Source organism: Ovis canadensis, chromosome 20 (genome assembly GCF_042477335.2).
Source record: "Ovis canadensis isolate MfBH-ARS-UI-01 breed Bighorn chromosome 20, ARS-UI_OviCan_v2, whole genome shotgun sequence".
Taxonomy (NCBI): domain Eukaryota; kingdom Metazoa; phylum Chordata; class Mammalia; order Artiodactyla; family Bovidae; genus Ovis; species Ovis canadensis.
The window spans coordinates 31701512-31727698 of NC_091264.1; the positions used below are offsets into that span (position 1 = coordinate 31701512).

The 26187-nt window shown below is 52.7% G+C and overlaps 3 protein-coding genes and 1 long non-coding RNA gene across 11 annotated transcripts in view; 2 read left to right on the plus strand and 2 right to left on the minus strand.

The window, feature by feature from the left end:
- PPP2R5D (protein phosphatase 2 regulatory subunit B'delta) lies at positions 1-22986 on the plus strand. 2 transcript variants are annotated; one of them, XM_069564492.1, is made up of 16 exons: positions 1-445; positions 5390-5467; positions 17564-17774; positions 18018-18217; positions 18306-18416; positions 18541-18633; positions 19069-19199; positions 19337-19396; positions 19508-19616; positions 19777-19830; positions 20120-20290; positions 20397-20524; positions 21170-21271; positions 21365-21437; positions 21554-21670; positions 21807-22986. In XM_069564492.1, exons 1-16 carry the CDS (start codon positions 419-421, stop codon positions 21942-21944), a joined length of 1803 nt encoding a protein of 600 aa, XP_069420593.1. In that variant the 5' UTR covers positions 1-418; the 3' UTR covers positions 21945-22986. The 2 variants fall into 2 exon arrangements, with proteins under 2 accessions (XP_069420593.1, XP_069420594.1); XM_069564493.1 differs by lacking the exons at positions 1-445; positions 5390-5467 and adding an exon at positions 14854-15074.
- Positions 4068-7476, minus strand: LOC138425982 (uncharacterized). Its single transcript, XR_011251470.1, has 4 exons — positions 7384-7476; positions 6447-7247; positions 4864-5127; positions 4068-4264 (listed from the first exon to the last, which is right to left on the minus strand). It is a non-coding gene; the product is annotated as an uncharacterized lncRNA (long non-coding RNA).
- MEA1 (male-enhanced antigen 1) overlaps positions 22871-26187 on the minus strand; it is a 4065-nt gene continuing 748 nt past the window's right edge. The window contains exons 2-5 of one of the 6 annotated variants that reach the window (XM_069564503.1): positions 24727-24823; positions 23765-24044; positions 23577-23679; positions 22871-23266 (exon numbers count right to left, since the gene is read on the minus strand). In XM_069564503.1, coding sequence (XP_069420604.1) covers positions 23115-23266; positions 23577-23679; positions 23765-24044; positions 24727-24823 — 632 coding nt within the window. In that variant the 3' untranslated portion in view covers positions 22871-23114. Of the gene's footprint in view, positions 23267-23576; positions 23680-23764; positions 24045-24383; positions 25461-26187 lie in introns of those variants that run through there. The other 5 variants (XM_069564504.1, XM_069564508.1, XM_069564507.1 and 2 more) reach the window with 5 other exon arrangements.
- Positions 24677-26187, plus strand: part of KLHDC3 (kelch domain containing 3) — an 11606-nt gene continuing 10095 nt past the window's right edge. The window contains exon 1 of one of the 2 annotated variants that reach the window (XM_070289424.1): positions 24677-25008. The gene's annotated coding sequence lies outside the window, so the exon portion shown is untranslated. The remainder of the gene's footprint in view (positions 25009-26187) is intronic. The other variant, XM_069564501.1, reaches the window with a different exon arrangement.

Below are 26187 nucleotides of genomic sequence, written 5' to 3' on the forward strand. Positions count from 1 at the left end.
AGAGCGGAACGAGCTGCGAAGAATGGCCGAAGACAACGCACACCAGACGCCGAAGTGCGGCACTCGGTGCAAAGCCCGGGCTTCCCTTGACCCCCGCCTCTCACGCTAAGCTCGACCCTCTTTAGGGCGGGACCTCCCACTTCAGCCAATTCTGGGAGTCGAACCCTGGCGGTTTGTACTCTTCCTTTCCAATGAGAAAAAAAAGAAGCCGCTTGCTTCCAGCGACCAATCGGAGGAGGCGGCGCCTGGTTGTCAGGCAGGTTTGTAAGAGTTCGGGCCAATTGGAACACAGACATCGCTCGACCCGGGCGCAGCGCGCAGGCGGTGGCGAAGAGACGCCGAGCTGGCCGAGTGCGGCCGAGCAAAGCCGGAGCCGGAGCGGGGCCGCAGGAGCCGGGCAGGGTCCGGACGGGCCGAGATGCCCTATAAACTGAAGAAGGAGAAGGTGAGCGTGGTCCTTTTCCCCGCGCCTTCGCCTCGGGGGCCTGCGCGGAACTCTGGGAGGGGCCCGAGCCAGGCCCGGGACAGCCCCAGACAGACCCTCCCGTCCGGCCCCCGCAGGACTCCCCGGGGCCAGCCCTCCATCCCCGCTGCTCGTCGCACCCCCAGCCTTTGCCGCAGCTGAGAAAGCTCCCACCCTTGTCCGGGATAGAGTCCGCCCCGCATGCACCTCCCTTCCTCTCCACCGACCCCCGGCCCAGGGTAACCTCCTCCCTCCAGATCCTGCTTCGCTCCCAGGTCACTCTCCTGCTTTTTCTCCCCCCATCACCTCCCCATCCCCCACCCGTTTGCCGTTTGGGACAGGCGCTTATTTGAGACAGCACCTCCCTCCAGAACTAGCCCCCCCACTCCAGCCCCGCGCAGCCCCTTCTCTACCCTCCTCTTCTCACCCGTCTGGGCCTGGGCCTGGGCCTGCCTTCTCCACCGTCCCTTAGAGCAACCTTCTCCCTCCCCGCCAAGCTCCTTGACCTAGAACAGCTCTCTCTGCTTTTCTCTCTCCTCCACCGAATCTGGCCTAGGCCCCTCCCTCTAGTTCTTCCTTCACACACAAACTTGTAAACCAGGACCGAACCCTTCCTTCTGCTGATGGAACCTTGGAAGTCAAGGTGTCTGAGCGCATTCAGTGCAATCCCTCATGATACAGATGAGGAGACTGAGGCCTCGATCCGGGAGGGCAGGGGAAGGGACTGGGCCAAGGTCACACAGCCTCCTGGAGTCCCATCTGTAATATCAGGTCTCCTGACTTAAAGGCCTCCTCTATACCAAAGCGTTGCTAACAGGCATCACCCCGCTCCCAGGTTCATCCTAAACCAGTCACCTTTCATCATCTGGGCAGGCCCCTCCCCTTATTCCTAATTGAGAATAACCTTTGCATTTTTCCTTTTTTGTACCAGTGTTGGGTTTCTGTCTTTCCAGGGCCATACTATTCTCAAATTGGGAATCTGCCCTCACAGATAGATATAGCTTTTCTTCTTAGCCCACAGGCAAGCCACCCCTGGACACCCTTGCTTTTTGTCTGGTGTCCTGACAGGCCATTTCTTGATGTTACCTTCTTTCACCTTCCTCCTCTACCTCCGAACTGCCTTCCCATCTTCTTCATTCCTGTCTTTTTGTACCCTCTATTTCCTGCTGTTGCTGAGGTCTGACTCAGAGGTGTGGTTCCTTTGAGGTACAGACTCACACAGAAGATGCTAGGATACCAGTTCCAGCCTCCCCCAGCTTCTTCTCTTCCCCGGGGCTGGCCCCTCGCGGTGGGCGCCAGCTCTGGCCTGGTGTTCTCTTTACCCACTTTATGACCCCAGAGGTGTCTTGTTTTCCTTTGCCCTCTGATTGGCTGGGTTGCTGCTTGTGCCATCTCTGACCTTATCAATTAGACTCCTTATCCTGGGGCTGATGGAGATTTGCCAGGCGGCTCTGATTCTGGATTGTCCCCATAACCTCTCAGGGCCTGAGATTCTGAACGTTGGGTTAGTAATAGTATAGAAGGCACTGTTCCTCCTAGGGAGCTGAGCTGGGCAGGTTTGGGTGCCCCACCCAGGCCCCGTGCCCTTGGGAAGCGGACATGCTGAGGTGGTTTGGGCAGCTTAGCTGTAGGTGATACACACACAAGTCAGTCACACCAGGGGCTGAAGGGCTTCTACGAGGAGTGTGGAGAGGGATGAAATTCAGAGGAAGCTGATGAGTTCCTTGCCGATCTTTAGTTTGTTTTTTTAATTTTTACTTTTTAGTCATACTGCCCAGCCTGTGGGATCTTAGTTATCCTATCAGGGATCAAACCTGAGCCTTTTGCACTGGAAGCATGGAGTGTTAACCACTGGACTGCCAGAGACATCCCTGATTTGTAGTTTTTAGTCTGATGGAAGAGATACTGTCTCATCCACAGAAAGCCTTTAGCTACTAGAGGACTGAGAAGAAAATTTCTTAAGACTTTCTAGGACCACAGGTGTAAGTGTTTGGTTGGGAAAGAGTATGAGAAGGATCGGGGTGCATGGGGCCAGGCACCTCTGAAAGTAGGCACTTTCTACTTTTGATTTCCAATTGCATTTGGCCTCCTTCTATGGTTGACAAGTCCTGACAGTGTGACTGGGGTTTGCCGAAGTGGGGTGGGGACGGAGAGGAGGGGGGGATGGAGGATCTGTATTGCTCATCTGTGGTTTCTCCCCTTTCTCCTTTATCTCTGCTCGTCCCGTTCTTGGCCAAACCTCATGGCCTCTCTCCTAAAGCCCATTGCAAACCCTTAGATGGGGGTGAGCCCTCCTCCCCTGGATTTGCAGAACACTTGGTAGGTTACTTAGGGCCTTTTTGTGTTCCCTTGGACTGGAACTGTGGACATGTCTTTTCTTCCCCCTGAGAAAATAACTAAGCTCCATTTTGGTTTGGTGTCTCCCTTGTATACCTTAGGTGCTCAGTGTATGAGCGGTGAGTCAACCCTTGGGGAGTTTGCATCCCTCCTCTTCCCTCACATTCTGATCTAGGACTTCTGTCTTTTTGGTTGCTGGGTGGAGGTGTCCCCGCTCCCTCCCATTTTCTTGTTCATAATAATAGTAATAACATTGACTAACATTTCGTTTTTCATGTGCCAGACGCTGGGCTAAAGGGAACTAGGGGGACTTCCTGGTGGTCCGGTGGTTAAGACTGTAGGCTTCCACTGCAGGGAGTGTGGGTTCAATCCCTGGTCCGGGAACTAAGATCCTGCATGCCGTGCGGTGCAGCCAAAAAATTAAAGAGTAAAAACATTAAATAAGCAGAAGGAATCAGGTACTTTGATTGTCGGCACTGAATAGATGAGGAAACAGGCTCAGCGAGGTTAGTTAACTAGCCCATGATTGTGTAGCTAGAAAGAGCTGGGCTGGAACACACGGTTGCCTGTAAACCACAGTGTCGTGTGGCCCTGGACGGCTGGGCTGGGCTGAAGCATGGGTACTTTGCCTGTTGTCCTGCGGGAGCCAGGGAGCAAGGGTGGACGCCTGGTTCCCACTGCCCACCACCCGTCAGCACGCACCCCCGCAAGCAGCTGGGGTCTCTCTTTGGCACATTCCCTGAGAAAGATGTCTGAGCCCTGCAGGGTGGGTGGAGGGGTACAGAAAGGAACGAGGAGCCCACGGTCAAGGAGAGTAGTGAGACGTGTGTGCACATGGGCCAGCTGTGTCCCAGAAGCCCATGACTGGGGTGTGTGCAGACGGTCACCCCAGTGTTGCATCCTGCAGGCACCCCCCTGATCCTTTTCCTCTCCGCCCCATGCTCTGTGCCCCTTCCTGGCCCCTTGGCAAGGGGTGAGGGTGCCCAGCCTGGTCAGGGGCCACGGGGAAGGCGCTCAGCTGCCTAGAGCACACGCATGGCTCCTTCATGACTGGAGCTGCTCCACGCCTAGAAACAGCTCCCTGCCTCCCCGCCCCCAGGAAGCCTTCCCCCTGCTCCAGCCCACGCAGCGCTCGCTTCTCCCTGAAATCCTTTAGCCCCCATCAGCATAATCACTGGGTTTAACAGTTCTCACTGAAGGGGCTCAGGTGCTCAGGAGTTGCAGGATCTCAGAGCTGGAAGTGATTTCCAAGGTCCCCCAAACCCACCTGCCTTTAAGGCTCGGGCCCCTTTTGCGTCGTGCCTGGGAGAGGCCTCAGTGCACCTCCGCCTGAGTGCTGTCAGGTGGGGAGCTGCCGCCTCCCTAGGCAGCAGGTTTCTGTGCAGCTGCTCCAGGAGAAAAGTCTTCCTCGTTTGTAGTCTCAGCCTGTCTTCCTGCCACCTTAGCCCGTGGCTCATAGGGCTTCTGGATCCACGTAGAACAAGTTGCATCTTTAGTCCACATGGCAGCCCTTCATTTATTTGTAAGGATCCCTCTAGCTCCCCCACCCGCCAGGGCTCCTCCCTCCCATTGTTAACTATCCCAGTTCCTGCAGCTGTTGCTCTCAGGACATGCTTTTGAATATACTCCCAGTATGGGTTGTATTTCCCTCCTGAACAAAACCTAGCATTTGTCTTTGTCCCTCCCAAACTCTGAGGCTCCTGATTGAACTAGAGCCTCCATCAGTGCCAAGGACAGGCATGCTGCACAGGTCTGCTAACCAGACGGCAGGTCACATGAGCTGCCTTGGGAGGCACAGCACGTGGATGATTTGTGTTGAGCTTGCAGTCGGACAGAAATCCTTAGGTCTTTTCCCCATTTTCCCCATCCTGTTCCCTGGGCAGTTGGTTTTTTTGGCCTGAAGCATAGGAACAGATGCTGGGCAGGCCAGGGCTCTGAGCCCGCATCCAGGTTCCCCAGGGAGACTTCAGACTAGTGCTCGCTCTTCGTAGCCCTTCAGGGCCTTACCCCCATCCCTGTCCTTGTGCTTGTCCACCAAGGCCTTCTTGGGACAATCCCCATACCTGTCAGCATCCTTGGGCCCCACCGATTATGCCAGTAGCAGTTCCTAGTCTGGTGCTGTTTGTGATATCCAGAAAATGCTTCCCGGTCTTCCCAGATAGCCTCGGGAGTAGAGTGATGACCCTTCCCTCTAGCCTGAGAGCCTTAGGCCCGCTCTGCCCACTTTAGCCAGAAGCCAGTCTGAGCAGCTTATTCCAGGATGCGTTTCCCTTGAGCCTCCTCGCCCTGGTTCTTACTTGACAGAGGACCTGACTCATACACCAGTCCTGTGAGGTGAAGAAGCATGATCATGCTGTATTATTGTGTGTTGGAGTTGTCTTTCTAACCAGATTCTAAACTCATTGGTGCCCTTGAGGGACCGATCTCCCTTGGTGTACCCCAAACCCCACCCTACTCCCCCAGGTTTAAGGTATGTGCTCACGGGTCCTGACTGATTGATTCAATTGGGTAATTGGATAAGACCGAAGGGATGTGGATAGGGCTTCCCCCTGCCTCATCAACTGCTAACTCTCCATCTCCTCCTCTCAGGAGCCCCCCAAGCTTGCCAAAGGCACGGCCAAGCCCAGCAGCTCGAGCAAGGATGGTGGAGGCGAGAGCACGGAGGAGGTAATGAACGTGGGCACTGCCCTAGTTATGCTGCAGGCAGCAGCTCCAGCTGTGTGATGGCCAGTGGGATGAGGGGTCCCTGGAGGGGATGGAGGTTATCGGGCAGAAGGGAGGAGGGGCTGGCCAGACCGTCTTCAGGCAGCATTTCGTTTGGCTGCTATGGACCAAAGACCCCCTCCAGTTTTCCCGACTCCCCAGCCATTCCTGTGAAAGTCAGTTCTCTGTCTACTAAAGGGTTGAGAATTCCTTTTCTTTTAGGGCAAAAAGCTGGGGGGATCTTGGGTCCTGGGGAGGAGGGGAAAGTGCACAGGTGCTCAGTGGGGCAGCAAGTGACTTCTGCGTGGCTCTGGGTGGGACCGGGGTGGGGAGTGGCTAGTGTCCCTGAGTTGGGCAGGGCTGGGCCTGCTGCCCTTGGTGCAGATCAGATGGGAGCTGCTGAAGGACAGTCATGAGCAGAGGTCAGCGCAGCCTGGTAATCCAGGGCCATAAAGTAATAAATGGCAAGCTGTGCATGCACAGAACGGGGAAGGAAGTCTGGAGTGTGTCCGTGCAAGTTTGGAAAGTGTGCTCAGTGGGATGCTCAGATGCTGAACGGTCCTGGGAGCATCCTCAGCAGGTGTCTGTGTTACCTGGAAGCTACCGATCCTTGTTACTATGCTTCCCACCTCCTGTGCTAAGCTGTTCAGAGGATGAGATGAAAAGGAAACGGAACTCCCTAATTCCAGGCAGGTCTTAGGGGTTGGGGTGGCGAGTGGAGAGGAGATGGACTAAAAAGTGTTTGGTGGGGTTAACTGCGGCCCTTGATTCTTCTGGATACTCCTGGTCCCTGTCACTTCCAAAGAGGGCCAAGCACTTTTTACACCTGCGACCATCATTCTTCGCTTCACTCAAGTGGTGGGAAGCAGCTGGGGAGGTTTTCCCCACCTTACAGAGGTGGTAGTTGAGGACCACAGAGGAGGAATTCTTCCTGTGCACTTACCCTAGCGTCCAGACATGTGTCTCGGCTTTTCCTTGTCACCCAGTGCTGGACAAGCAGCGGCTTGTGCCCAGCTGGCTTCCTCCTCTGTGTGCTGGTACCCTCGGTTCACAGGAGGTCACCTGGAGATGCTTCTGCGGTGGCGCGCCCTCTCCAGGCTCAGTCTCCCCTTCAGGAGCCATGAACCTGTGGGACCTGCAGGGAAGGTGGTCAGAGCCAGCAACTGATTCCAAAATGGCGTGAGAGACTTAGAAACAGGATTAAAATACATATTTATTTGGCTGCACTGGGTCTTAGTTGCAGCATGCAGAATCTTTAGTGGCAACATGTGAACTCTTGGTTGCAGCATGCGGGATCTAATTCCCTGACTAGGGATGGAACCCAGGCCCCCAGCTTTGAGAGCAAGGAGTCTTAGTCACTGGATTACAGGGAAGTCCCAGAAACAGGATTTAAAGGGACAGAATGGAGTAGCTCAGGGGCAGCTCCCACCTTCTGCCTGACCCACTCCTGCTCATTCAGTTACTGGACAGGTTGGCCATCGTTTTCTGGAAGCAGCCCTCCTGGACCACCCGCCCCCATCCCCATGCCCAGGGCATCAGGGCTTCCATATCACTCCATGGCAGCGCTTAGCCACAGAGGTAACGAAATACTTCCTGGGAATTCATTGTGTATCAGTTGTCTCCTGGGTTAGCCCGTGCGCTCCAAGAGGCTCTTGTTCACGCCGAAGGGCCTGGCACACGAGAGGCACCGGCATTTGAACACATTCATGAGTGAGTGAGCAAGCAAACCAGCTTCAAGTTAGACCTGGAAGGAACCTGAGAGGCTAACCGTCTTCTTTCATAGGTAGGCAAATGAAGGTCCAAGCAAGTTAAGAAAAGAGCTGAGACTAGCTGCCGTGATTCCTCTGCTGCCCTCTGGAAAAGGAGAGTGTTGTCTTTACCTCAGCCTCTATTTTGTGAAACGGAGCCTCTCGTGTCTGAGGCAGCTGCAGGAATTCTGCTTTGTGAATTTGCAGAAATGCACAAGGGTAGCCCTAGGGGAAGGGATGGTGGAATGGTTGGGGACCAGGCCATGAGGCCCAGGACATCAGAAGCTGTTTGACATAGTCCTTCTCTCTGTCTCTTTTTTTTTTGGCCGTGCTGCCCAACTTATGAGATTTTAGTTCACCAACCAGGGATTGAACCCAGGCCCTCAGCAGTGAGAGAGCAGAATCCTAACCACTGGACCACTGGGGAGTTGCCAGGCACAGTCCTTCTCTTGCCCTTTTTCTAATCCTGAACTTTGGGCTCTTACCCAAAGTTACCCTGTGTCAAACTTACCCTGTGTCCAACATTTGCCAGTCTTTCCAGTTAATCCTAATAATAGTTCTAGCGGCCAATGTGTATTGTGTTGAGCAGGTACTTGTGTATAGCTTCCTAGGGCAGCCATAACTAGTTACCACCAACTGGGTGGCTTAAACTAACAGACGTTTACTGTTTCACAGCTCTGGAGGCCGAAGTCTGGAATCAAGGTGTCAGCAGGCCACGCTCCTCTGAGGGTCTAGGGAAGACTCTTGCGTGCTTCTCTCCTAGCTTTTGGTGGCTTTCTTCCGTCCGTGGTGTTCCTCAGCTCGTGTACTCAGTCGTGTCCGACTCTCTGCTCTCTCCCAGGAGCTGTGGCCCATCAGGTTCCTCTGTCCATGGGATTTCCCAGACAAGAATACTGGAGTGGATTGCCATTTCCTTCTCCAGCGTATCTTCCCGACCCAGGGATTGAGCCCGCATCTCCTGCGTTGGCAGGCGGATTGTTACCACTGAACCACCAGGGAAGCTCCTTGTGCTTCTATGTCTGTGTCCAAATTTCCCTTTTAATAGGACACCAGTCATGTTGGATTTAGGGCCCACCGTAATCCAATGTGACCTCATTTTAACTTGATTACATCTGCAAAGATCCTGTTGCCAAATAAGGTCACATTCACAGATGTTGATGTGAATTTTGGGGGGACCCAGCACACTCTGACCCAGGCAGGGTGCTAATTACTTTGCATGCACTTGATCTTATAATCTTCTCATTTAATCTTTACAGCACTCCCCTGAGGGCATCTGCTATCATCCTAAGCTCCATTTTACAGACAAAACTGAGGCTGAGTGATATTAAGTAGCTTGTACTCTGCAATAAAACAGCAGAGCTGGAATGCAACCCAGGCCTGTGTGGCTTGGGAGCCAGGCCTCCTGTGTTCTTAATGACCTGATAGGCTGGTGAAGAATCTTAGAATGGAAAGGAGTCTTGAGAGATCAGGTCAGACCTGCTGCAAGCCAGGGGTCTTTCCTGGTCTGTCTTTGGAGAGAGCAGTTCGTTGCTGTGGACTCTGCTACGTGCTGTGCCCTGTCTTGAGTTCTGGGAGCAGGGACAAAGGGAGGAGGAAGTAATCTGAGTCTCCTCCACTTCAGCCTGACACCCCTGTAGACAGAGTTGTTACCCTAAAAACATTTTTGGTCCTATCAGGCCTTTTACTGAAAAACGCCTGTTGTCATCTCATTGCTCACAAATTCAAATTCCCACCCTCAGCCCTTGTGGGCTGGCCCTGCCCTGTCTTCCAACCCCACTAGACCTCCCACCTTTCAATCCTATGAGCCTTTAATGGCTCGTGGCTCTTATTGATGCCATCCCATTAGTCTGGGGGCTTCCCTGGTGGCTCAGATGGTAAGGAATCTGCCTGCAATGCAATGCTGGAGACCTAGGTTCAGTCCCTGGGTGGGGAAGATCCCCTGGAGAAGGGCATGGCTGTCCACACCAGTATTCTTACCTAGAGAATTCCATGGACAGAGGAGCCTGGTGGGCTACAGTCCATGGGGTTGCCAATAGTTGGACACGACCGAGCAACTAACATGCACATTAGCCTGGACTGTTTTTTTTTTTTTTCCTCTCCTTTCATTCTTTTTATTTAAAAATTTTTTTATTTTATTTATTTATTTGACTGCGCTGGGTCTTAATTGTGGCTTGCAGGATCTAGTTTCCTGACCAGGAATCAAACCCAGACTCCCTCGTTGGGAGTGCAGAGCCGTAGCCACTGGACCACCAGGAAAGTCCCCTTTCCTTTCATTCTCTGCCTAAACCTGTGTTTATCCTTTAAGAGCCAAAGCAAAAGTCACCTCTTCAGGGTTGGCTCCCCTAGTTCTTTAGGCAGCGTTTGTCACTCAGCCCTCTGTGTTCCCAAATCTTTTGCACTCTCTGGTTTTGTATTGCCCAGGTACTAATGATTGCTTTCATGTCTGTCTTGCCAACTGAACTGTGAGCACTTTGAGGGCAAGGGCCCTACTTTATTCACCTTTTCATCTCTACTGCGTAGCGTGATTTGTGAATAAATGAAGGAAGGACTGCGTTAAGCATAGGTGGGTAGAGCTAGCTGTTGGTGTCAGTACAGGAGAGAATGCCTCTCTGGTTTCCAGAGTTTTAAACTACAATGATCTTCATTCAGCCAGTTAATTCACTGTGCAAAAGTTACAACATTAATCTTTCATTTTTCACTGATAATTTTATCTTTCATCTTTTTCCTATAATACCTTCTATAGTGCTTAAATTATATCTCTACGTGCCAGTTTATGTTTAAATATATGGGTTTAATGATTACTGGTGCCTGCATTAGGATCAGCTTGAAATGAGATTGGTTCAGAGTGGGCAAGTATGGTTGTAGTCTCTCCTGAGTATGGGTATGATGCGTCAATTCACGTCCCCACTGGATTGCTGGAGGCTTGCATCCAGGAAGGCTTCTTGGAGCTTGAATCCTGTTGTGAGTTTAGAAGTGAGAGGAGGGGACTTCCCTGGTGGGCTACAGACCAGTGCAGTTGCTCAGTTGTGTCCGATTCTTTACAACCTCATGGACTGTAGCCTACCAGGCTCTTCCATCCATGGAATTTTCCAGGCAAGAGTACTGGAGTGGGTTGCCATTGCCTTTTCCAGGGGATCTTCCCAACCCAGGGATCGAACCCGGGTCTCCCGCATTATAGGCAGAGGCTTTACTGTCTGAGCCACCAGGTGATCTACTGGTTATGAATCTGCCTTGTGATGGAGGAGCCGCGGGTTGGACCCTGGTAGGGGAACTAAGATCCCACATGCCGTGGGACAATTAAGCCTGCTGGCCGCCCATGTGCCACAAGAGTCCGTGACCTGCAACAAGATCCGACGCTGTGAAATAAATAAATATTAAAAAGAAAAGAAATGGAAAGGAAGGCTCGTCAGGCAGAGGTGACAGCCACTACAGAGCCTCAGAAGTGGGAGCAGGCAGGACACAGGAGAGGGTAGCGGGCAGGTCACCAGCTTGCCCTTGGGCAGTGTCCACCCATACTTTGATGTCTGCAGAAGGCTCTCCTGGGCTCTCCAGCCCAGGTCAGTGAAGGAGACATTGGATGCTAGATAGAGCCTTAAGGAGAAAGGGTTGAACATTGATGAGTTCCTGGCACACACCCATACTCCCTCTGACAAGTATGTTTCCTAGACCAGGACTTTGCTGGCCAGACCAGCTGTCTCTCAGCTGCTCCTTGTATCTGGGGCCTGGGAGCCAATGGTCCTTATAAAACCAGGGTGGCCCAGTGGGGTGGGGACAGGGCAGGGCAGGCCAAGCTGGCTCAGCGGCTCTCTGGCCACCCCAGCCTTCAGTACCTGCTGGGGAAGGGACCTTAGGCATCAACTCATTGGGTGGTTTTTTTAAAACTATGATTTTCAGCCATGCAATGTCTGTTTTCTTAAAACCTTACTTGGAGAATGTTTGGCAAACTGCTGATCTAGTCCAACCCTCTGCTCGTTAGCACAGAAAATTGAGGTCTTGCTTTTCCCTTTTTGGGAAGAATGCCTCCTTTCTCTGGATGTCCCCTCCGTCAGAAGTTCATGCAGATGCGGGTTTCTGCATCTTACCTGGGCGGACGGAGAGAGACGTCTTATTCCTGAGTCTCACTCCTCAGCTGCCGCCGAGCCCATCACTGTCATCTCCTCAGTGTTTCTCCCTCCTGCTTTGCCCCGACCACTGTGCAGGGCTTTGTTTGGAGGGTCCCCGGTGGGCACAAGAGGGGCCTGTGGAGATGGGTCTGGGCTTGGCCCCTCCATCTATCAAACAACCAGTGATCTGCTGAATGCCTGCTAGGTGCCAGTGCTGAGGAGATCCAGAGGCGTACAAACCAGGGTCCTGGCTTTAAAGGGGCTTGCTTTCTAGTGAGGGGATGACATATATACAGAGTGAGCAAGGGGTGTCACTGGGGATGATCACAGAGCCAGTGGAGCAGGCAAGCAGTGTTAGGAGGTCGGGGGCGGAGCGGGGACAAGCAAGGCCTAGAGTGATTGGAGAAGGCTTTTTGGAAGAAGTTGGGTCTTTTCAAATATATGGCTGCACCAGGTCTTAGTTGCAGCTCTCGGGATCTTTAGCTGTGGCATGTGGAATCTAGTCCCTTGGCCAAGGATTGAACTGTGGCCCCCTGTATTGAGAGCATGGAGTCTTAGCCACTGGACCAACAGGGAAGTGCCTCTAAGGAACGTTTGAGGTGCTCGTCTCAGAGATTTCCAAGGATGGGAAATGATAAGAGTATTAATAGAGAAGATACTACTTATGGGACACTTCCATGTGCTTTGTACTGTTCATTACAGCCCTGTGAGGTCAGTCCTGTCGCTATCCCCGCTTTACAAATGAGGCACAGAGAGGCTGTGACCTCTTGGAGGTGGTATTATTGTGCAGTCGTTAAATCGTATTCAGCTCTCTGAGAGCCCCTGAACTGCAGCACGCTAGGCTTCCCTGTCCTTCACCACATGGTGAAGTTTGCTCAAATTCATGTCCATTGTGTCAGTGATGCCATCCAACCATCTCATTCTCTGTCATCCCCTTCTCCTCCTGCCCTCAATCTTTCCCAGCATCAGGATCTTTTCCAGTGAGTCAGCTCTTTGCATCAGGTGGCCAAAGTATTAGAGCTTCAGCTTCAACATCAGTCCTTCCAATGAATATTCAGGGTTGATTTCCTTTAGGATTGACTGGTTTGATCTCCTTGCAGTCCAGGGGACTCTCACGAGTCTTCTCCAGCACCACAGTTTGAAAGCATGAGTTTGTCGGTGCTCAGCCTTCTTTATGATCCAACTCTCACATCCATACATGACTATTGGGAAGACCATAGCTTTGACTAGATGGACCTTTGTCAGCAAAATGATGTCTCTGCTTTTTAATGGGCTGTCTAGGTTTGTCATAGCTTTTCTTCCAAAGAGTAAGCGTCTTTTAATTTCATGGCTGCAATCCATCTGCAGTGATTTTGGAGCCCAAGAAAATAAAATCTGTCACTGTTTCCACTGTTTCCTCATCTATTTGCCATGAAGTGATGGGACCAGATGCCATGAAATTAGTTTTTTGAATGCTGAGTTTTAAACCAGCTTTTTTACTTTCATCTTTCACCAACATCGAGAGGTTCTTTATTTCCTCCTTGCTTTCTGTCATTAGAGTGTTATTGTCTGCATGTCTGAGATTGTTGATATTTCTCCTGGCAGTCTTGATTCCAGCTTGTGAGTCATCTAGCCAGGCATTTCACATGATGTACTCTGCATATAAGTTAAATAAGCAGGGTGACAATATAGAGCCCTGATGTACTCCTTTCCCAATTTGGAACCAGTCCGTTGTTCCATGTCCAGTTCTAACTGTTGCTTCTTGACCTCCATGCAGGTTTCTCAGGAGGCAGGTAAGGTGATCTGGTATTCCCATCTCTTTATTTTATTATTATTATTTTTTAAAGAATATTTATTTATTTGGCTGCCCTGTGAGTTTTGACATTTGAGCTCTTAGTTGCGGCATGTGGGATCAAGTTCCCTGACCAGGGATTGAACCCAGGCCCCCTGTGCTGGGAACATGGAGTCTTTGGCCACTGGACTACCAGGAAAGTCCCTCCCATCTCTTTAAGAATTTTCCACAGTTTGTTGTGATCCACACAGTCAAGGGCTTCCTTGGTGCTTCAGTCGGTAAAGAATCCACCTGCAGTACTGAGACATGGGTTCTGTCCCTGGGTCAGAAAGATCCCCTGGAAAAGGGCATGGCAGCCCAAACTAGTATTCTTGCCTGGAGAATCCTGTGGACTGAGGAGGTTACAATCCATAGGGTCTTAAAGAGTCAGATGTGACTGAGCGTGTTTGCATGCACACAGTCAAAGGCTTTAGTGTAGTCAACGAAGCAGAAGTAGATATTGTGTTTTGAATTCCCTTGCTTTTTATATGATCCAATAAATGTTGGCAATTTGATCCCTGGTTCCCCTGCCTTTTCTAAATCCAGCTTGAACATCTGGAAGTTCTTGGTTCATGTACTGTTAAATCCCAGCTTGAAGTATTTTGAGCATTAACCTTCCTAGCATGTGAAATGAGTGTAATTGTATGGTAGTTTGAACATTCTTTGACATTGCCTTTCTTTGAGATTGGAATGAAAACTGACCTTTTCCAGTCCTGTGGCCACTGCTGAGTTTTCCAAATTTACTGGCATATTGACTGCAGTACTTTCACAGCATCATCTTTTAGGATTTGAAATACATCAGCTGGAATTCCGTCACCTCCACTTGCTTTGTTTATACTAACGCTTCCTAAGGCCCACTTGACTTCACACTCCAGGATGTCCAGCTCTAAGTGAGTGGCCACACCATCTTGGTTATCTGGGTCATTAAGACCTTTTTTGTATAGTTCTTCTATGTATTCTTGCCACCTCTTCTCAGTCTCTTCTGCTTCTGTTCAGTCCTTATAGTTCTGTCCTTTATTGTGCTCATCTTTGCATGAAATGTTCCCTTGGTATCTCCAGTTTTCTTGAAGATATCTCTAGTCTTTCCCATTCTCTTGTTTTCCTCTATTTCTTTGCATTATTCACTTAAGAAGGCTTTCTTATTTCTCCTTGCTGTTCTCTGGAACTCTGCACTCAGTTGGGTGTATCTTTCCCTTTCTCCTTTGCCTTTGCCTTCTCTTCTTTTCTCAGCTATTTGTAAGGCCTCCTCAGACAACCAGTTTGCCTGCTTGCATTTATTTTTCTTGAGATGATTTGGTCATCACCTCCTGTACCATGTTACAAACCTCCATTCATAGTTTTTCAGGCACTCTGTCTACCAGATATCATCCACTGAGTCTATTCCTCACCTCTACTATATAATGGTAAGGGATTTGATTTAGGTCATATCTGAATGGTCTAGTTGTTTCCCTTACTTTCTTCAGTTTAACCCTGAATTTTGCAATTCGGAGTTCATGATCTGAGCCACAGTCAGCTGCAGGTCTTGTTTTTGCTGACTATATAGAGCTTCTTCACCTTCAGCTGCAAAGAATATAATCAGTCTGATTTCAGTATTGATCGTCTGTGATGGTCCTGAAGATTACCCAGCTAATAAACAGTACAATCAGGGGTCAGACCCAAGTCTGTGCTCTTGACCGTCAAACTCCGCAGATAAGGATTTGGATGTTCCTGCAACAGAGAAACAGAGGCCTGAAGCGGGGAAAGTCCGAGGCACACCAGGCTCTGGCCCCGCTGACCTTCTGCGTCTCTCCCCCATCGTCCACCGAGGTGTGATACGTCCTCCACGCACAGGAAGAGAGACCCCAGACTCCAGGGTGCCTTGCACTCTCTAACCAAAATCACGCTGGCTCGGTGTAGTCCTGGCAAGCGAGGTATTTGGTGGCCACTCTTGCCCCAGTTCTTTGGGTTCCCCTGGTCAGATTGGTGTCTGGGGTTCATTTCAGGCGGAGGAGAGGGCCGGCTGGCTGAAGTGGTTGTGAGCTACACTGGACTAGCTGCCTGCCCCAGGCTGGACCCAGCACTCGTCTTCTGCCTCTGATCCCGAGATAGATCACAAGCTTGAGATAACTGTTTTTATAAAAAATTCAAGAGCACACAAAGCATAGTGTGTGTCTTCCTCCTTGCCCCTTATTGCAGAGAATTTCATATTCTCCTGTTCTTTTTTTTTTTAAGTATAATTAAAAACAAATATTTTTGTTCATTTGTTTTTTGGCTGTGCTACATGTGGGATCTTAGTTCCCCAACCAGGGATCGAACCCGTGGCCCCTGCAGTGGAAGGGCAGGAAGCTTGGAGTCCTGACCACCGGACCACCAGGGAATTCCCCCCATTCTTATTTAATGAAGAGCGAATTTGTGGAGGGGGCTGCAGAGGAGGCAGGGATGGCAGGTGTGGGGCAGGAGCACAGCTTTCCTGTGGAGTGGGTCCCCACCTGGACGTGACCTCATGCCCATGGTCCCCCCCACAGTCTCTTTGGTGGGGGCAGGGGCTGTCCTGTGGCTGAGTCTCCCCTCTCCCAGCAGGGGGTTCACCTGTGGGTGAACAGCCCTGCAGACCACCTGGGTGCGTGCTTCTGAAAATGGGCTTCATGGGGCTCTGATTCCCGTGTCCAGGAGGAAGTAAAGAAATAGCTTTAGGAAATTAGCTGTCTTATAAAAGCAGTGTCAGCCTGTTAAAAAAAAAAAAAGAGTAGGAAAAAGTCATCTCTAATTCTGCCATTGCAGGAGATAGTCATGAACACAGGGCACTTGTTCTTTCTCTTTCTTAACTGGGTTTTGGGTTCTGTGCATGTGTTCTAAAGTAGGTGAGCTCATTTTGTATATACAGATTTGCATTCTGCTTATTTAGCATAGGGAGCAGTAGGGAGCAGTTTTCTCTCATAGTTTTAGGCTTTTTGTTTTATTTTTAATTTTTATCAATATGGTAACAGTTCAGAAAGCCAGATAGTATACTCTATATATGTATATATATTTTTAATTAAAAAAAATTTTCTGGCCACGTTGCATGGCATGTGGGATCTTAGTTCCCTGACTAGGGTTTGAACTTGCACCCCCTGCATTGGAAGCCCAGTGTCTTAACCTCTGGACTGCCAAGAAGTCCCAGATAGCGCTCTTGGGCTTATAATGAGCAGGGCAGCCCTGTCCCTGGTTCTTCTTGTCCTGTTGTGACAGCCACATTCCACTCCTAACTCGTTCCTTGGAGGTTGACTTTTCTACTCCAAATAACTTTTTTATTGCTTTTTAAAAAAAGTTTTTGAGGTTCAGATATCTCTTGACTTCCTAATGTGGAAAGTTAAGGCCCAAGGGTCTTATACCTCTGGGCCCAATTTTCCCCTCCTCTCAAAATACTTACCATCCATTTTGGGTAAATTACTATGACTGTGTAAATATTTTTCACAGCTGAACCACATATGATTACACTGAGTACATAGTTTTCATCAACATAATTTTAACTCTATGATTTCTAAGTATTCATTTATGTATTTGCCATTATATGACCATAAAAAGTGTTTTCACACTAAACCTTTTTTTATGTTTAGGATTTTTCACTTTATAAAATTCCCATGCCCTTAAAATTTTATTTATTTATTTATGTGGCTGCGCTTAGTTGTGCCTTGTGGGATTTAGTTCCCTGACCAGGGATAGACCCCAGGCCCCCTGCATTAGGAGTGTGCAGTCGTAGCCACTGGACCACCAGGGAAGTCCCTATTTAGAATTTTTCTTAAACTGCATTTCTAGAAGTTAAACTGCTGAGACATGAGAAGGAATTTCTCTCTTTTAACTAGAGAATGTCACACATTTGGTAAATGATAAAATACAGTAATTTCCAGCATACTGCTTGATGAATTTTTACCTATGTTTGTGCTACGAACCACCTCCCTGATCCAGTCAAGATACAGAATGTTTCCATTAGTCAAAAGGTTCCTCATGCACCTTCTCAGTCACTTCCCGCATCTCCCTCCCCTCCCCAGCGTGCACACACCACTGGCATCTCCGCCCTGGCAGAAGAGCCATGGGTCTCACTTCTGTCACCATCAGTCCGTCAGTTAGCTCTGGCTCTTGAAGAACACAAGTGAGTGTTCTGAAGGCTCTTCGTGCATAGGCAGTGGGCATCACTTTGGGTGACATGGCTTCTAGGCCACTCACTCCCTTCCAGGGCCACAATCCAAAGTTACCTGTGACTCTGGCCTTGGCTCCTTTGGGGCAGTAGGCAGCTGTTTGTTGCTTAGGCCTGTAGAGGCATAAGTGGACCTGGGGCCGGGGGGTTTATTGTAGAGGTGGGTGGAGGCGGGGCAATGGACCAGGCCAGGGGTGGGAAGCAGAGCTTGGCGGGTGGACTTCAGTGAAATGCTTGTTTGACCAGGCCCAGCCACAGCCGCAGCCCCAGCCCCAGCCACAACCCCAGCCGCCATCATCCAACAAGCGTCCCAGCAACAGCACGCCGCCCCCGACGCAGCTCAGCAAGATCAAGTACTCAGGGGGCCCCCAGATTGTCAAGAAGGAGCGACGACAGAGCTCCTCCCGCTTCAACCTCAGCAAGAACCGGGAGCTGCAGAAGCTTCCTGCCCTGAAAGGTACTCGGGGAAGGTCAGGGGGGCTGGGGATCAGGCCAGGGGGACAGTGGGCATCGGCAGAATGGCAGTTTGTGGGTATTTGGGGGGGTAGACATTCTAGGCAATGTGAGGGGGGTTGTGCTGGGGTGCCAGGGGAGCAGGGTGGCAGCAGGAAGAGGGAGGGGAAGGCCCTCCGAGGCAAGTAGGGCAGGGCAGTGAAGGACCATGGAGGCGACCTGACTGTGGCCCCCCTCCCCGCCCCAGACTCGCCCACCCAGGAGCGGGAGGAGCTGTTTATCCAGAAGCTGCGCCAGTGCTGCGTCCTCTTCGACTTCGTGTCAGACCCACTCAGTGACCTCAAATTCAAGGAGGTGAAGCGGGCAGGACTGAACGAAATGGTGGAGTACATCACCCACAGCCGCGATGTCGTCACTGAGGCCATTTACCCTGAGGCCGTCACCATGGTGGGCGCTGGGGAAGGGGAAGGCGGGCGGGGCAGGAGCCCCGGAGGAGCCAGATGGAGCTCTCACCTGGGCCCTCTCTACCCCTCAGTTTTCAGTGAACCTCTTTCGGACGCTGCCACCTTCATCGAATCCCACCGGGGCTGAGTTTGACCCTGAGGAAGATGAGCCCACCCTGGAGGCTGCCTGGCCGCATCTCCAGGTACCAGGGCAAGGAGGGGGCCGGGGCCTAGCTGTGGGCAGTGGGGTGCTCTGAGCCCCGCAGCAAGGGGGCGCTCCCAGTCCTGGGGGAGTGCCCCTAAGTGATATTCCTTTCCCCCCCGCAGCTCGTCTATGAGTTTTTCTTACGTTTCCTCGAGTCTCCTGACTTCCAGCCAAACATAGCCAAGAAATACATTGACCAAAAGTTTGTCCTTGCTGTGAGTCCTTGAGGTTCCTGCCTTCCCCTCCCTCCAGGCCATGAACTCTAGCCCCTTGTCCCGACTCATCCCAGATGCTCCTGCTGAATATCGGTACTGTATTAGGGTCCAGCTGTGTCTACTGCAAACTGACTTGGGGGTCTAAACAAACCTGTGTTCATAGAAGCTTCCAGCATAATGGAAAAAAACACAAAAGCAGCAGAGTTACTGCTCACTGCGCCCCCCCACCCCCCAATGGGGTATGCAGGATGCATACCCAGACATCACCGGGGGGAGAGCAGTAGCATAGAATCACTGTGCCCAGGGGCTTGGCCCCACGTGCCCTCTTTGACCTCAGAACCTCTGGGCTTCCCCTGGCCAGTACCCAGGTCACCCCAGCCCCGGCCTTCCCCCAACTCCGGCCTCACTGCCGTCTCTCCTCCTGCCTGCTCCCAGCTCCTGGACCTGTTTGACAGTGAGGACCCTCGAGAGCGGGACTTCCTCAAGACCATCTTGCATCGCATCTATGGCAAGTTTTTGGGGCTCCGGGCTTATATCCGTAGGCAGATCAACCACATCTTCTACAGGTGAGGCCAGGAGCCGGGGCTCAGGAGCAAAGCAAGCCCCCCACTAAGGTGGAAGTGGGAGAAGGGCGGTAGGCGGGACTTGCAGAAGGGCGGAGGGGTATCGGGGGTTATCAAGAGAGCCTCTGTTCTTCCCTCAGGTTCATCTACGAGACGGAGCATCACAATGGGATTGCCGAGCTCCTGGAGATTCTGGGCAGGTGAGAGGTGGGACGGGGGCACACAGGTCTGGACAAGGTCGGGCAGGGGTAACAGGTGCCTTAAGATTGGACATGGCCCTTTGGTCCTAACAACCCTCCTTTCCCTCCCAGCATCATCAATGGCTTTGCCTTGCCCCTGAAGGAAGAGCACAAAATGTTTCTGATCCGGGTCCTTCTTCCCCTTCACAAGGTCAAGTCCCTGAGTGTCTATCACCCTCAGGTAAGCTGCCTTCCTCCTGGGGTTTGCTGGCTCTGGGGGCAGAGAAAAGAGGGAGGGGGACTCATGCCTCCCCTTCTGTCCTGAGGTCTGGTCTCTGTTACCGACCTCTGTGACCTTCTGAGCCCTGACGTCACCTCCTTTCTCCCTCAACTTCCCACAGCTGGCATACTGCGTGGTGCAGTTCCTAGAGAAGGAGAGCAGCCTCACTGAGCCGGTAACTACCCCCCAGGCCCAGGGTCTACCTCTCCCCGTCAGCAGTCCTTGCCAGTGGGTACCTTTTGAGCAGCGCCAGAAGCAGGTTCCCAGGAGGGGTGTAACCCAACAGGTGACATGGTTTCCTCTCTGAAGGAGCACCCAGATCCACGCTGGAGAAATACCAGCACTCAGCCAAGGCCACCCAAGCTGCGCCCACCAGGGTCGGTGGGGAGAGGGCAGGAATGCCTCCTGGAGAAGCAGGCAGGGGTTGAGGGAGAGTTTTATTCCAGGTCCTCCTCTTCTCGCAGGTGATTGTAGGCCTCCTCAAGTTCTGGCCCAAGACCCACAGCCCCAAGGAAGTGATGTTTCTGAATGAGCTAGAGGAGATCCTGGATGTCATTGAGCCTTCAGAGTTCAGCAAAGTGATGGAGCCTCTCTTCCGCCAGCTTGCCAAGTGTGTCTCCAGCCCCCATTTCCAGGTGAGACCCAGGCCAAGAAAATCCCAGCCCCGGCCTCCCAGAAAACGGAGGCAGGGCTTCAGCCTAGTGAGCCATGTCCCGACTGAGTCCCACCGGTCCCCACCAGGTGGCGGAGCGTGCCCTCTATTACTGGAACAATGAATACATCATGAGCCTGATAAGTGACAACGCCGCCCGAGTCCTCCCCATCATGTTCCCTGCACTCTACAGGAACTCCAAGAGCCACTGGAACAAGTAGGGAACTGGGGTGGCGCTGGGCAGTGAGGATCTGGTTTTGGAATATGGGAGGGTGGGGATGGACTCAAGAGCCAATGGTCTCACCTGGTCCCTCAGCAAGCCGGGGCTGGTGCCCACTGTATATTAACAGGGCCTTGAGGGACTGACTGGGGAGAAGATACCCACATGGGAGATCTTTGCCACCCAGCACCAGATTAGTGGCCTCTATCACATCTCTTCTTGAGGTCAGATATTCTGCAGCTTTGGAGAGTTAATTCTATGTTGTGAGAAGCTGATGTGATCGTCTTAGAATGTATTAAATCCCAGCGTCGTAAAAAAGCTTTCCTGCTAAAAGCAAGTGTGCTGGGAGGCCATTAGTGCTGGGTGGAAGAATGAGAAGTAATGGGAAAGAGTGGGCTCTTGGAGTGCAGGTTTCAGGCAAGGATGGACAGGCAGACCCATATTTGTAAAGGGCCTGAATGCCAGTCTCAAGTCACATGATCTGTCCAGAGCAATGAGCTTATAGCTGCAGAGGCTGATGGGATGGGAGGAGTCTGCTGGAAAGCTCTCAGCAGAGATGCCTCGTGGGAGAATGAACTGAGGCTCTGGCACAGTAATGGTAGTGCCTTCTCTAATCTACCTCATCTTTCTTCCTGGCCGCAGGACAATCCACGGGCTGATCTACAATGCCCTGAAGCTGTTTATGGAGATGAATCAGAAGCTGTTTGATGACTGTACACAACAGTACAAGGCTGAGAAGCAGAAGTGAGTCTCTCCTTGGGGGGTGTTCATCTTCCACACCAGCCCCCGTGCTTCTCTCTCAAGCCCATCCAAATCCTGTCTTTGCTCCGTCTCTAGGGGCAGGTTTCGCATGAAGGAGAGAGAAGAGATGTGGCAAAAGATTGAGGAGCTGGCCCGACTTAATCCCCAGGTGAGCTGGTTCTGCCATCGCTCTGCACCGAGAGGTCCCCGCTGGGGGTGGGGGAGGGGCAGGGCTACACACCACCCGGGTGGCTCTGGCCACTTGTCCGCCTCCTTTCCTCCCAGTATCCCATGTTCCGAGCACCTCCCCCTCTGCCTCCCGTGTACTCGATGGAGACCGAGACCCCCACGGCAGAGGACATCCAGCTTCTGAAGAGGACGGTGGAGACAGAGGCCGTGCAGGTAGGAGCGGGGAGCACAAAGACAAGACAGCCCTGGGAGGGAGAGGAGGCCGGAGCTGCAGAGCTGGGGACTAAGGGGAGGAAGATGGTGGGGGGACTCGGTCGTCACCCCCTGCCCTCTGCACATGCACACACAGATGCTGAAGGACATCAAGAAGGAGAAAGTGCTGCTCCGGCGGAAGTCCGAGCTGCCCCAGGACGTGTACACCATCAAGGCGCTGGAGGCGCACAAGCGGGCCGAAGAGTTCCTAACTGCCAGCCAGGAGGCCCTCTGACCTCCTCGCCTCCCGCCGCAGGGCAACGGCCCACTCGGCCCTGGGACACTGCCCCAGCCCTCCACCCTCTGCTCCCCACTGGCTGACTTGGGGCAAGGCAGGGCCTCTCTGCTCTGGGGAGGGGGGGATGCAGCCCTAGAAGCAGGGGCACCCAGAGAGTGGCCCCTCTTCTCCCCCAGAGGTGTTCATGCCTCCCTGCGCCTAGTTCAGACAGGCTGGGCACGGCGGTGCTCCGCACCCTGACAGTGACGTGGGGATGCCTGGCCCCCTACTGCTCCTCACCCCACAGCTACCTGAGGCTGCTCTGAGAAATACACACAGAAATAACACGCTCCTCTCCCCTTCGGCCCCAGGTGCCCCCTCGTCTCCCTCCCTGCAAGCCTGTAGGGGGCAGCAGGAGACGATTCTCACCAAAGTTCTGTCAAGCCCCACTGGCCCCTGGAGTGAATTAGCCAGAGGGGAGCCAACCCCCAATGGCCCAAATAGGCCCCCAGTCCCAGAGGCGTGCAGGCTGATGGGTCTGCATTATTTCCTCTTACCCCTTGCCTGACCAAGACAACATGGGAGGGCAAAAGGAGAAAAGCATAGGCTCTGGACCACAGCTGATGAATAGAGGGCCCAAAGGGACCGAGAGAAGGGGATGAACAGATGCCCAACCCTATGCCCCCTCTCCGGTGAGCAGCAACCCTGGGATCACTGACATGGAAGGGACCACCCCGGGGCTGACTGCTTTCCTGTGCTGTTGGTCCCCAAAGCCAAGAAGGAAGCAGGGAGCAGTGCTCCAAGCATGGCTCCCCCCAACACCTATTTATTTCCTTGTTTATGTTGATGCTGGGCAGGTCCTCATTTGTCCCTTTCAGGTACCTTGGAGGGGTGAGGGGCTGGGGAGGGCCAGACCCAGGTTCCGAGGGCACAGGCAGTGCAGCTTTTGGCTGTGTACATAGGGTGCTTTATTCTCCACAGAATGATACATGCTAAGGTGGGTTGGGCTTGGGCCGATGTCCCCATATGTACAGAACTGAATAAAGTGGGTCTCTGAGAAGAAGTCTGATTTGCCTTGATGTGGAGGAGGGCTGGGGAGGATGGAGATGGATGTGACAACCAGGGTATGTTCAGTCCTGTGCTGGTTCTGGCCTGGAATGTAGGGAGTTACAGCAGCTCTCAGGGTGGTCACTTCCAGGCAGGGGCGGCCTGCCGGGCTTGGAGGGCCTTCTGTACCACATCTTCCCACTGGGCATCTGATATCTCGAGAGCCCAGGCAGGAACCCCTGGCGCAGGCAGGCTTATGCCAGCCATCGTCCTTTTCACCAGTTCTACATGTTCTGAAATCACAGGCAGAGACCCGTTAGTGGGTTGGAACGATGGGACCAGCTCGCCTCCCCATTCATTGAATTAACTCTGAGATTCTGGACTAGTAAGGTCACTGAATTTGTCCAGTTATTCCTAAGGAAGCCTGCCCATCCTGCCAGTCTAGAAAGAATAGCATTTCACCTGCATTCTGCAGTCTGCAAAATCTTAGATTACAAACTATTCTTTTAGGAGCAGGATGTTCCTCTAGGACTTCCCTCTATTGGCATTAACCAGTCCCCTTCTTCCATAATTATGCCAGAGTAAAAGAATGATCTCTCTTACCTGGGTCCATAGGAATAGAGCTGTGGTTGTTCAATGCTGTAGCTCCCTGCTCATCTTCGTCCTCACTTTCTAGTGGTGGGTCCGGCAAATGAAGCCCCAGGGCCTGCAGAATCCGAGAAGACAGTTTAGGGTCAGTTCTTCAGGGACTCCTGCTCCATTTGCTCAGAAACAATGCCTCCCCCACATACCTGGATCCGATCCTGGATATCAGCAACTACATCTTCTCCATCCCCCACTGGTGCCAGTTCCACCTCCTCTTGTTCAGGATCTTGGTTCAGAGGCTGGTAGGAGTAGCCAGCTGGTCCTGCCCCTGTTTCCTCTTGTTCTTCCTCTGGTTCCTCACTGCTCCAATCCCCAGTGCCTTCCGTGGGGCCCTGATGTGGCCCGAGTTCCTCAGTCTGATTGGGGAAGATACGTTCAGGACCCATGGTGTCGCCCCCTAGAACTACTGCTGCCATCGGGCAGGGGCTGCAAGAACAGGGAGGCAGGAGAACACGGATCGGATGAAATTAAATCCACCTTCAGCCTCTCAACCAGCTCCTGGTGGTCTCCTGCTAAAGTCCACAAACATTTAAAAGCCTCGAGTTTCCTGCACTCCATACCACCCAGCCTGTCCTGGCCCCTCACCTCTTAAAACCACTCTTATTCCTAATCGAGGCCCACCTGCCTTTCTCTGCCAATTCTTAAATAGCAGCCCAACCGGAGGCCATGCCACCTCTCAAAAGACACCCCTTCGAGAACCCCCCCTCCCCCCAATCCACTTAGGAACTCCGGGTCGCCAAACAAGATACCTCGGACTAGACATACCCGCCCCCTTCTCTCCCCTCCAAGGGCTTCCCCTCTGTACCGCCTGACAAACGCCCTTCGGGCCCCTGGGGCTCCCCTCAAATGGCCCGAGTTGCGGAGTTCCCCACCCGCCCCACCGACTCTCCGCAGTGGTGTTTCCGCGCGCCTTACCCGCTCAGAGCCAGCGACCCAACCCGAACCTTCACTTCCGGCGGGGCAGGACGTGCGGGGGGGTGGGGCGCGGGGGGGGCGGGTGCCCATACCTCCAGCCCCGCCCCACGCTCGTGATTGACGGGAACTTGGACGAAGAGCCCGCCCCTTGCTCCGCCTCCACCACCTTCTCCCAGACCCAGGACTACATTACCCAGTAAAGCCCGGGATCTTTGACACGTATCTGCGCAGCATCTCCTCCGGCCCCTGCCCACTCTTCGGCAGCTCCAGGCCCACCGGAATCCTGTGGACTACAAGTCCCAGTACGCTTCGAGCACTCAGCTCGGACTGCACGTGCGCATCCAGCTGCCCGCCGGAAGGACACAGCCTGGCTGTGTTTATCTCGTTGGGGACGGAGTCGTCGGTTGGCGCGCAACGGGTTCTAGGCTGCAGGCAGCGCGAGGACCCGCGGCCCCGCCCCGGCCCGGCCTGGCAGGTAGCCCGGGGTGGGCTGAGGGATAAAGAAATTTGTAGGGGCTGGAGACGCCCCTATCTAGCGCTGGGGTCTTGAGGGAGGGGCCTGAGTGCTGCGGTGGGGGCTGGGAGCGAGCTGGGGGATGACGGGAAAGGAAAGTGTTAATGGGGAGAGAAGGGCTCGGGAGGGTGGTGAGGAACCGGAGGGGGATACCTGGTAGCTGGAAGAGGCCCTGAAGGAAACTGGAAGAAGATCGGGTTATGAAGGGAACAGGGAGGCTGAGGATAATGGAAGAAAAGGGCGGGGGTGTCTGGCGTTGTGGGGGAGGGGAGGTTGGGATGACTGGAAGGCGACAGGGATAGCGTCATATACAGGGAGGAATATCTCAGGCGGAAAGCGGTCAGTGACTATTAGCTTTTTTTCCCCCTTAGTGGAAGAGCAAAAATGAAGGGCTGTCACGGTGGAGCTTGGAGCTGTGGGGGAAGGAAGAAGGGGGAGAAGGCAGAGCTCTCAGGAGATCAAGAAGGGCCAGAAACTGGGAATGAAAACTGCACGAGAATAGGCAGGGGGAGGGGGCAGGTTCATGAGGCGATTGAAGATGCTTGAGAATGCGGCAGTGATGGAGGATGGGAGAGGCCGGGAGTAAGAGGAGCCTCTGAGACCCTGGGGGCTTGTTCTCCCTGAGCTTGAGTTGTTTTTTTGGAGGAGAAGCCATGGGGAAGAACCTCCACCTTTGCACGGAATTGCTTCTCTCTTGCCCTCTGAATGCTCTACCTTGATCTAGCTGAAGGGGAAGGTGGAGTCTATGAGGGAAGATGAAGTCTCCCATTCTTAAGCCCGTCAACCTCCTTCCTATCTGTCCCTATAAGCTCAGATCCAAGAGCTTTTGGATTGAGGACAGGAGTAATGAAGTGAGAGTGGTTTCCTGCTGGGGCTATTTCAGGTTTGGCAGAGTAGCTATTTAAAGCATGGGGTTGGGGTTTGAGGGAGGTTGGGTAGGGGTGGAGGACTGGCAAGCCAGCTGAAGCCCATATGTCTTTCTTACGAGGGGCCGCCATACTTGAGCTTTTTGTGTGCCTGAGGTTCTGCCTGGCACTTCCCTCTGCCAGGGCTTCTTGAACAGGGAGAGATGGTCCACCCAAACCTATCAGGTGCCTGCCAATGAAGGCAGTACTGGCTATAGGAGACCTGCCTGATAGA

Bases quoted from the DNA above. Each gene is read 5' to 3' on its own strand.
- PPP2R5D (XM_069564492.1), top strand. From the start codon at position 419: ATGCCCTATAAACTGAAGAAGGAGAAG. The intron at 17,775-18,017 runs GTACTCGGGGAA...TCCCCGCCCCAG, and splicing joins GAAGCTTCCTGCCCTGAAAG to ACTCGCCCACCCAGGAGCGG. The intron at 18,417-18,540 runs GTACCAGGGCAA...TCCCCCCCGCAG, and splicing joins CTGCCTGGCCGCATCTCCAG to CTCGTCTATGAGTTTTTCTT.